At 40.7% G+C, this 11,131-nt stretch overlaps 1 protein-coding gene across 1 annotated transcript in view; it reads right to left on the minus strand.

Moving 5' to 3' along the window:
- KIAA1328 (KIAA1328 ortholog) overlaps positions 1-11,111 on the minus strand; it is a 171,279-nt gene extending 160,168 nt beyond the window's left edge. Inside the window, 5 exon segments of the mRNA XM_030258714.4 lie at positions 433-527; positions 4,388-4,515; positions 6,180-6,215; positions 11,001-11,078; positions 11,081-11,111. Of these exon segments, the coding sequence (XP_030114574.2) occupies positions 433-527; positions 4,388-4,515; positions 6,180-6,215; positions 11,001-11,078; positions 11,081-11,111 (368 nt within the window).
- Between the last annotated feature and the right edge of the window lie 20 nt (positions 11,112-11,131).

The following is an 11,131-nucleotide window of genomic DNA, read 5'->3' on the forward strand; positions in this document are numbered from 1 at the left end:
ACAGGCAAATCATTACCAACCTGTTTCAGCCACAAGATCAGCAATGCACTTTTAACATGGCCTTCCATATAAAAACTTACCTCTGCCAAATAATAAGCACTACAACACAGCATGGTTTCATACCAACAAAGTCTGTAAGTTCCAAAAGCAGAATGTGTTTATTTATAGCACTTGATACACACAACAAACAAAATCCTAGCCCTGTCAAATGAAGTAGTGCTGGTCATGAAATTTTGGCCTCTGCTCTAAATATGTATTTAGGGGCTCAGAAAGCAAGGAAAAACCAACCAGGCTGCTTCATACTTTTTCTAGGAAGAGAAATTACCTTGTACAAATATTCAGGTTTTTAAAGCAATTCTACATTGCTTGATGTTAATTAGAGAAATGACTCTCTTTAAACTTAATGCATTTTCAGGTGATGCTTCTTCTTACCTGGCAAGTTCTTTAATTAAGTTTGCAATGCGTCTCTTGTCCTCAGGACACAAATCCTTTAAAGAAGCACTCTTCATTCCTCCTTCATTAGTGCCCTGAAAATTTAAAGTTACATTTTAGAATGTACTGTTTAAAAGAAAACAAATATTTCATAAACTATTAAAAGCATTTCAAGACCTAATAATTAGAATCTGAAAGATCAATTCCAACTGGAAATAAAATTCATATATTTTAAAATGTAAGTACATTTCAATGAAACAAATTACCAAATTGTGATGAATTATTTTAAAGGATTTGTAATTCAAATGCAAGTTGCTAGCTTCAATACTAAAACATGCTGGATAAATTTTAAGACATGCACTATTCCTTGATTCATACTAGATACAGAGGAGTAGGTTCTCATGACTTGGAGATCTGGTGCAGCAATATCCAAATCCAACTTCAAACTTTATCATATCATAACGTAGGGAATAAGGAAAAAAACATGTGCCTTAGCATTTATGACCAAAGCATATAAAACAGCAAAATATTTTTAGCAGAGAGCATATCCCTTATTTCATTTTCTAACACAGAGAAAAGCACACACACCTTCACATGTGTCTACTGTTTCATTTTAATGGCTTATTTGCTTATTTAGTAAATATATAGTTATGAATATATATAACGAATATTTTTTTCGTGTATATATATATATATATACACTATACAACTAAATATATGCTGCTTTCGTAAGTAATACTTGTCAAAAGAAGGCTCTGTAGCAGGGCTGAGCACTACAGATCTTTCGCGCATTCCCGAGAACGCAGAGAACCGCTGCACTTTCCATGTGTGTCCACCAGAGGGCACTCTGCTGCCCGACATTCCCGACTTCGGCTGTTTCCACACACAAACTGCTCCAAACTGGTTTTAGTCACCAAAAATTCCTCTGATCGGGGATTCAGTTCTGCAGCGCTAGCGGTAAACACGAAACACGAACCCGAAAATAAACGCAGCAGTAAGAGCCACGCTGCTCTGTTCAGGATTTTGGAAAGTTTCAGTATGTCCACTCCATCTGAAGGAGTATCAGTTTAACCTTTTACAAAACCCCCCAAGTGCATATGTAGTGCTTTACATCATCTAAAACAATGCCATGAGACGCCCTGCAGTTTGGCCAAGTCAACACAATATTGCACAAAATAATACAAAGCCAATACAGGGCTTCTCTCACTATCAGCAACAGCAGCTGATCTACACACACCAGAGAGGAAGTGACCCCTTTCCTTCTTAGCTAATTAAACAGCATCTTAAAAACAATTAAAGAATAATGTCCACTACAAAGAGAGGCAATGTTTTCACACAGACCCATGTTATACCTGCGTGACCCTTCATTTTAACTTCAGTGTACTCTTCTCAGGGGCGAGGGGGAAAGCAATTTCACAGGGCAATTTTCAGCACTTTTCAAGGGGCATCCAATTTCACAGTTTTCTTCCCAAATATATGTCACTTACAAATAAAGAAAGAATGTCTAACTTGACTGAATTCAGCTAAAAGTATGATTGAAGGAATTTCACTGTGTATGCTTAAAAAAAAAGGCTTTTTTTTAAGCAGATGATGGAACTTCAATAAAAATGAAAAGTTACAGTTCTCAAAAAAGAGAATGAAGTTGATTACATTAGTGAAGGGGATTTTAACAGAAGATCTCAAAAACTACTACTCAAACCAATGTACGTACTGTCAGACAAACTTTTGTGGGATGAAGAGGAAAATCAGTTTTTTCTATCACCCACAAGTATGCAAAGATGATACACAAGAAACTCCCAGAGGCAGACTTGTACCATAACACATATCAAAATGAAGCTGTGGATAATGCACAGAAACAGCTCGACCATCTAAAGAAGACCACAAAGGAGGTAGAGGGCAAGATTGTCTCCTTTTTCCAGACTTCTCTCCTTTCTACACAGTTCAGGATAGAAGACAGTTTTGGAGTAACTCAGTACAGGGAGGATATTCTCCACACCTTGGAAGGTGATAACTGCATGACAAAATCATACAGAATCACAGAAAGGACCACAGCAGTTCAGCTACTCCAGCCTAGAGCATTTTACTCAGAATTATGTCCAGGCCAGGCTGGATGAAACTCTGAGCAGCCTGCACGAATGGAAGGTGTCCCTTCCCATGGCAGGGGTGTTGGATGGATGATCTTTGTGTTGGATGTCCCATTCAACACAAACCATTCTATGACTCTATGCCATACTAAAGCCGTCAGCTCTCACCTAGACATGCACACAATGCTCTGCATTAAGTCAGTTGTGTTGTTGATGAAAATTCCATGCAAAAGAAGTTCTTCTTCGACAATGGGTAAAAACATGTGTGCTGTTTGTTTCAAGTATTCAGAGCTTATCTCCAGAGTACAAAGTTTCCATAAGAATTTGGCAAGGCAAGCGAAAAACACAAGGTTTAAAAAGACAAAAATGAAACATAGCTTTGAACACATCTTGTTGGCAAAAATACAAAAGCACAAGTCACCAATTAAGATTTCATGTATCAGGCATTATATTTAAAAACAGAGTACACCAAACCCATTTATATAATGGCTTTCACAAAAAAGGAGTAAAACCTCTCTAGACAACAAGTAATGCAATCAATGCACCATTCAACAAAACAGATTTTAATGTGGCATATGAAGGCATCTGTGAGGCAGCAGGCTTGTAGATACTTATGAAGAGATGCTTCTACATAAAGACTCTGCATAATGGGGGCTATTTGTGGAATTTATCTGCATGCCACTGAACAGCATAATTTGCAACATAGAGGTACATACCAGCCTCTAAAAGCAAGTACCAAAAAAAAAAAAAAAAACAACAAAAAAACAACAAAAAAAAAAAACCAGAGAAAGGGAAGTACACAAGTCCAGGAAAAGCCCTAAAAATTAATTCTGGTGTAATAACGATGCGTCATGCTGAAGGATTCGAAGGGCAATGACATTGTCAAAGCAACAAGAACTGAGCAACCTGTCTTCACATCAGAGTTTTGAACCTGCATGTCTGGCACACAGCAGTTACTCAGCACACCAAAGACAGAGAAGGACATCTTAGATGAAGAACAAGATTTAACTGCATGATAATAAAACAGCGATAGAGAAGCAGCCAAAGGTTTTAGATCCCGCCTGCAAGTGGGAAGATGCCAAACGTCCAAACCACCAAAGTGCTTTACAGGCTGGCCCAAGATGACTGCTAGGCAAGAGACTCAACAGTACTCAAAGGGCTTACACAGTCATTGTACTACACAAACCACGTTAGAAAAACTGCATCTCTCAACAGATTTCTAAACATCACAGCATCTGTCACAATACAGAATAACCTTCCAAAGGAAACCCCGCTGCTTTGGAATTTCTAATGCAAGGAACTGTAGAAACATATCACCTAGTCTCACAGGAGGAGACCACAAAATTCAAAGCAGCTGACATCAACTGACAAAGCTACTTCTACTACTCAAATGAATTTTGAACTTTTACTATCACAAACAAAAAGTGATTTTACCCTTCTAACATGAACAGGCACAGCAAAAAGGTCCCTGAAATGAGTTTTTACTCCCGTAATTTCTAAATGAGATGACTAGAGCAATGAAAATGAATAAACAGAACAAAATTTCTTGCATGTTTACATAGTAAAGTATGCATTAGGCACTACCCAGGGCTACATGCACTGCCTCTGTACAAACACACACACAGAAATATAAATAATCTATTTTACATAGTCCCACTTACACACTACTTACATATATTAGCACATTCAGCCTTTGTTTTCTTCAGGTGATAATTTCTGCTACAAAGCCACCATGTAAAGTGGGCAAAAAGTGTAAGAGACTGTAAAAATAACTACTCTAAAACTGTTTAAGTGTTTTCAATCTAAGAATTTTCATCTGATTTTTCAAATATGTGCACTCTTAAGAACAAGAAAAGCTGGCTTTTACTGACCTGCTGCCCTGTGCTTTTATCAGGATACATGGAAACAGAAGCAACAGCTACAGGCACCTTAAGTTCTGTTTGACTTGTTTGATATTTTGGCAAACGCTGTGTTCTTAAATTTCCTTTTGTAGGCACTCCTGTAAGTGAAAGACAAGCAGAACATGCAGATTATAAAGTGAAAAGTGGTCTTATTCTTGCCTTCCACAAAGGCAACTTTGCCTTAGCAGATCTTTTTTTGAAAAGAATGAGTACCTAAGGAATAGGTCTGCAGTTCCCCCAGCCTCTCATTCCATACAAAATTTCATTAAGATGAATGTATCAGCAGAAAAAGAGGTGCATGGCACTGAAGCACACCCAGCCACAATGAACATTTTGTAAATTCTGAAATGCACATTATTTCTTCAGACTGAAGTTCAGTACAAATAAACTGTATTTGAGTAAGATGCGAAGGTATAAAATTGAGCTTTTGCTTTGATACCCAAAGACAGTAAGGAACCAACCAGCAGTAAAGCTCTTAAAAGCACCACTCATATAATAAAATGTCACTGTTTCTGTTACACAGCCAACCTACTGATGCTCAGGCTGTTTGTTCCTTTCAGGACCAGGCAAATGAGTAAGGCAACACTGCAGTGCACACTCCACAGATCATTTGTCAAACACTTCCTGCCATAATTAGAATTAGATCACCACTACAAAAGGTAAGAACATGAAAGCACTGAAAATCCTGATGCTGCAATTACAAAGTGCCAACACTGACACTAACACTAAAACCTCCCAGGGACAGATTAAAGCCCATACCTACTTGGTACTGCCTCAAGGTTTAAATTTTGACTATTCAGAAGTGCAAAAAATTTTGAACAAAAAAATATTAACCTCATACTAGCAGATCAGTTACAATTATTTGGGTAATTAATTTCAAAAGTGTACTAGAATTCAAGTGAAAGAACTAAATTATAAACTCTAGTATCTCCATGCTTGTACACAAGTGAAAACAATGGTCCTGAAATTCTCTTTCACAGAAGTGACAGAAAACTTCCCACAGTGAATCAATTTCCATCATTTAGCATCACTGCTTTCTTTCCAGAGCCCTGAGAAAAACAATCCAACATCACCTGGCTTAAAAATCCCTGCATGTGTTTTGTAGTGCAACAGAGATGTTTGGCCAGCAGTTTTGAAGGGTACCACAAACCAAAAGAGTACAATTCCTTAAAACTTATGACTGCTGGATGATGCACACACACTTTCAGTCTACAGTGAACCATTCCCAGATACGTTTCCAGGACCTCGTGTCACTTTAACAGCTGTGTTTGAAAACAATTAAGAGAATTCTGGAGGGGGAGGGGAACTAAGAACATTCATCTTTTCCCCGGCGATGTACACAAGTACGCACTCAGTAAATCAAGGTCAAAAGAACTAACAAAAAAATAATTGTTTTATCTGTACACAATGAATCTTCATTTCAATTGATATCTTCAAAATTTACAAACGACCTAACACCTCTAATGCTTCAACATTCCTTGGAGACCACATTAAAAACTCAGTTTTCCTTATAAATTGGATAAAGCCACACTGTACCTGCAACAGGAACAACTCCCCTGGAACTATTCATCTAATACAGTATGCTTATCTAAGCAGCAGAGCATAAATCCTCTGCTATAATCATGTATGTTCCATTACAACTTATGGTGACTCTCTACCTTACACACATTTATGTACACAAACCACACACCTCAAAAGACATTGAAAATTTTATCATCCACAGGGAAAAAAAACTTTGTTTATGTAAATTAGAAGGTCATACCTGAAACAGGTACAAGTGAATCTTCTTCATCAGAAGCTGCATGTGGCTTTGTTAAAGAAAATAAAAAGAATGCAAGCTTAGCTCTTTAAACAGGACTGTAAAAAGAAGTATTTGGTCTCTAAATTTGGCATAGCTGTTGATAAGAAAACAGTCAACATTTTGGGAGCAAGAAAAGCAAGGAAAACTTGGTTAAAAAAAACACCACAAAGATTGCTAAAACAAAAGGCCTTACTCCTTCTTCACTGTGCATTAACTTTCAGCCTGTAAAGATTATGTCAGAGGTCACCTTTGCAAAAGGTCCCAGAGACCAGCTCCAGTTACAAGAGCAATTAGTAAGATAATGAACTAATAATATTTATTTAAATTTAAACAGTTTATATGGAACATCTTGATGTGTAGGGAAAGCAAATTCTGAAACAGTGCTTATTGATATTGCAATGAAATCCACTCTGGGCAATACATTCTATGAAACATTAATGAGGATAAATGCAAAAGGTTTCAAACTGGTCATTCTCATCTGATCATCACGTGATGAGTAATACATAAAAGCCTGAGGACTGATTTTCTTTAAGAAGTTACAAGAACTTTCAAATATCCCAGAGGTTTAACTATTGAATTACTTAAGCACAGAAAACACTTTAAAATCAGAAACAACAGGGCACCGTATTATTTGTGCTATTAGCAGTCACTGAACTTGAACTTCAGCAGTTGCTGAACTTGAATCCCTGCCACCTAAAAGCCACTAAAAATAGGACTCAATATAATTAAGGAAAGGGTGTAAATCATACTGTCTTCCTTAAAGGAGCAGTTTCATTTAGCTGAACATAAAGATTGTCATTCCCACATAAATAACTAACATACTTGTGACTTAATCCCAGCCAGCAACTCTCTATCCACCTCCCTGCCCCAAGTGGGAGGAAAAACAGAGAGAAAGAGTAAACCTCATGGGTAGAGATAAGAAAAGCTTAATAACTGAAACAAAATAAAACAAAATAGGATAATAATACTAACTGCAACATAGAGGGCAGAGGGAGAGAATTAAAACCCGAAAGAAACAAGTGATGCACAGTACAGCTGCTCACTGAGCAATTGCCAGTTCCTTTCCCCAGCAGGAACTGGCAGCTCCCAGCCAACACTCCCCCATTTATGTACTGGACATGATGTTCTGGTATGGAATCTCCCTTTGGCCAGTTTCGGTCAGCTCTCCTGGACATGATCCCTCCCAGGTTCTTCTGCATCTGCTTGCTAGCAGAGCATGCATCACGCAAGCCCATGTTTTTGAGTAAGCACTGCAGAGCAAAATCCAAAACATCAGTGTGTTATCAGCATTATCCTCATGCTAAATACAAAACACAGCACACCAAGTACAAGGAAAAGAATTAACTCTATTCCAGCTGAAACAAGGGAATACTAAAGTGGAAAACAAAAGCACAGGGCAAAAAATTCTCCTCCACTATCTTTTGTTTATACCCCTTTACTTCCCTCAATTTTCTACAGTTGGCCAATTAACTCAACTATCAAATTTCTGTACTGTTAACAGACAAATGCATTTAAGGTTTTGCAGCTGCATTCATAAACTAAAATAGAATTGTGAAAATATTTCAATGACCCTAAACAAACTCTTGCCTTAATTAAAATTTGATTCTGATAGCACCATCTCAAAAACTTAACTTAGTAAATTACCACTGAGAAAATTAGGAAAAGTCTGGGAGTTTCCTCCTGTGGACAGCAACTTCAATCAACACCACTGTCCATCACACTGGAAGGGCCTGATCACAGACTCACTTATGACCTTATTGATGCACTTTATCACTTGTAAACAATTATCACTCATCAGCTTCACACCAGTTGAAAAACACATTCAGTGAGTACTGCTGTCAAAGCCGGCTCTCTCTACAAACACTGAGAGAGCATTTCTGTTCTCATGTGTGAGCTGCAGCCTGCCACCTCCAGCTGCCAGAATACACTGCATTGCACGAAGGGGTGAGGAAGCTGAACAAACTCAGCGAGGAAGGCACTGTCCATACCCTCTTTTCAAAAAGCACCAAGATGGATCAAAAGTCCAAGTCTGGATCACAGCCCAGCCCAAACAGCTGTGTCAGCACAGCCACAACAGCAAGCTGCAGGGTACTGAGAAGTGCATGTTCAGTTCACACTGCTTCAGGAAACAACAAACTTCAGCACAGGCAGTTCCTGCTCAACTGATATACGGTTAATCTGGTGTCAATATATGGCTATAGGAAATAAAATGATCTGCCTAAACAACATCCCGCTTTTAGAGTGTGTCTCTGGTATTGCCAGCTGTTGTGGATAAATTCCTAGCAGAAGGATGCAAAGACTAGTTAAAGTTGTCACTTTTAGTCCCCCACAGCTACCAGGACAACTCTCCTGGTGAAGCTTTGCAGCCCAGTGTATTAGAACAAGTCAAAGCTAGAGCAGGCTACTTCAATCAGCTGGACTGAAAATCACAGTGACTCACAAGCAATCCCTTGCCTCAGAGAAACACTGGGACAGGACCAGCATCAACCTTTTAACATTAACCCACTGCCACGTGCCTCCCAAGACAGCCAGTAAGGCAAGTGTAGTATTAAAAGCGTTGTACCACCATGATGCTGTTGAGGCAGGACGGGAATGAAATTACTCTGTTCAGAAGGCAAGAGGATAGAACTCTGATTTATTTCAAACTATATCACTCTTTTATACAGAGCTTCGTGCAGACCAACTCTATTGGTCCTGAAGTGAAAACAGCCACACCATTGGTGCACAGTGCATGACGCTCAGTGGTAGAATTTAACTACAAACAATGTGAACAACAGAAAAGATAAAGAACTTATTTACATTCTTCTCAGCAGTTTCTCAGGCTTCTGCCTGGTAAGAAATTTTCCGTTTTCTCTTTGACTGAATCTGAGACCTACACCACCACAGCTAAAGTTCAGTGCAACAGCAGAGAGAGGCACTGCAGAAACTCAACACCTGGGTCTAGCTCACCTATACAACCTGCCTTCCTATGCTGAGTCAATTCAACAAGGATGGAGAGAACTTCAGTTTTCCAAAGGTATTAAACCAATCTACCAAATTCCCCAGCCCGCTCCTCTTTTTTTGAAAGCATACACTACCATTAGTTTTAAATTGTGCAATGTGCTTTTCTAAGAATTTAAACTTTTACAAGACCAGAGGCAACACTGCCTATTCACCAAAACATATAGAATGGAAATGGTTGTCAAAAAGAACTTCATTCCTTGGAATATCATTATGCATGAGGCCACTGCTGGGCTCAATAAACCACATTTAGTCATATGAAACAACCTGTTCACTGATAAACATAGATTGTCAATGTAAATGTATGAACACTTTCACAACCAAGCAGAATAGTGACAGTGGCAATAAATCCAACATATGCCACACATCTTCATCCCATTCACAGCACAGAAAAAGTTGTAGACAACCTTTTTTTCTTTACACAGATAGAAAATCATAATGCCATGCTCCCTAAACAGGCCATGGGATGGTTACCCTGTTTCACTTGCACATTGTCCCAGGGAGTGTGCAGTCAAACATAAATACAAGAGCACAGACACATCCGCTTCTTTCTAATTTCTTCCACTTGATGCTGAAATCCCATTCTCGGTCTGACTAACAGCAATGCTTCAAACCCCTCACAACTGGAATTAAATTGTCAGCTTCAAAATTTCCACCAGGCCAGACTGTCAGTTCTACTCTAATGACTTCAAGTCACTGAGGCCCCAGCCCACCCACACAAGCCCAAACACCAGTGGCAGCTCTTGGCTCTCTGAGCCGCACAAGCACATCTCTCCATAACCAGGCTTGTACAGGCTGAGCTCCCAACACCACAGCCACCACCGACATCGACCTACATGTCCAGCCCCACATAGGCTCCCACAATAGGAACCTCCAGGTCCCCTGCAGATGAAACCACCACAACCTCACTCTCATCCCTCACAGACAGAGCCCTCCAAGTCCCACACAGGCTCACCCAAAATGCTGTGCTTGTAGTCAAGCTTAGGTGCCAGTCAAAAAAGACAGATGTCTTCCCTGCTCAGCTTCTAGCCTCAGTTTCAAAGAGTCACATAATCAATGAGGTTGGAAAAGACCTCTAAGATCATCGAGTCCAACCTACAACTGGGCACTGAGTGCCAGGTCCAGTCTTTTCTTAAACACTTCCAGGGATGGTGACGCCACCACATCCCTGGGCAGTCCATTCCAATGCCCAGTAACTCTTTGTGTGAGCAAATGCTTTCTAATGTCCAGCCTAAATCTCTCCTGAGCAGCTTAAGCCTGTGTCCTCTTGTCCTGTCACTTGTCACCTGGGAGAAGAGCCCAGCCGCCACCCAGCCACAACCAACCTCATGTCAGGCAGTAGTAGAGTTCGATAGGGTCACTCCTGAGCCTCCTTTTCTCCGGGCTCTTCAACCTCATTCTCTCTATTGATTCCCTGACAAGTCCCCATAAGCTGAGCGCAATTTCTCCATTTCCTGTGTATTTACTTGCCCCGAGATTTCACAACTGGGCCACACTGAAGAGGACTTACGACCCTCCCCTCTCCCCCAGGTCACTTTTGCTTTGAAATCCTGCGCACCCCCTAAAAACAGGCATATACCAAATCCCTCTCCCCAGGCCAAGCCCCCTCCACACTCACCAACGGAGCCCTCACATAGCCTCTGCCACGGCCACAGAACCCCATCCGACCCACAGCGCAGCATCGGTTCCACGCCAAACCTCCCTGCGAGGGGGGCTTCCCCGCACGCCCCTGGCGGCCCCCCCTGCCGCTGTCCCCTCACACCGCCCCCCAGGCAAGGATACACCCCCGGCCTCGGCGAGCACCTCCACCCACACCGGCGGCCGCCGCCGCCATCTTGAAACAGCCGCCACTCCCCACACACCCCCGCCGTCCCCCCGGCTCTCGCCGCCCATTGGCTGTCTGCGCCAGAGGC

The sequence above is a fragment of the Taeniopygia guttata genome, chromosome Z, assembly GCF_048771995.1.
Source record: "Taeniopygia guttata chromosome Z, bTaeGut7.mat, whole genome shotgun sequence".
Classification (NCBI taxonomy): Eukaryota; Metazoa; Chordata; class Aves; order Passeriformes; family Estrildidae; genus Taeniopygia; species Taeniopygia guttata.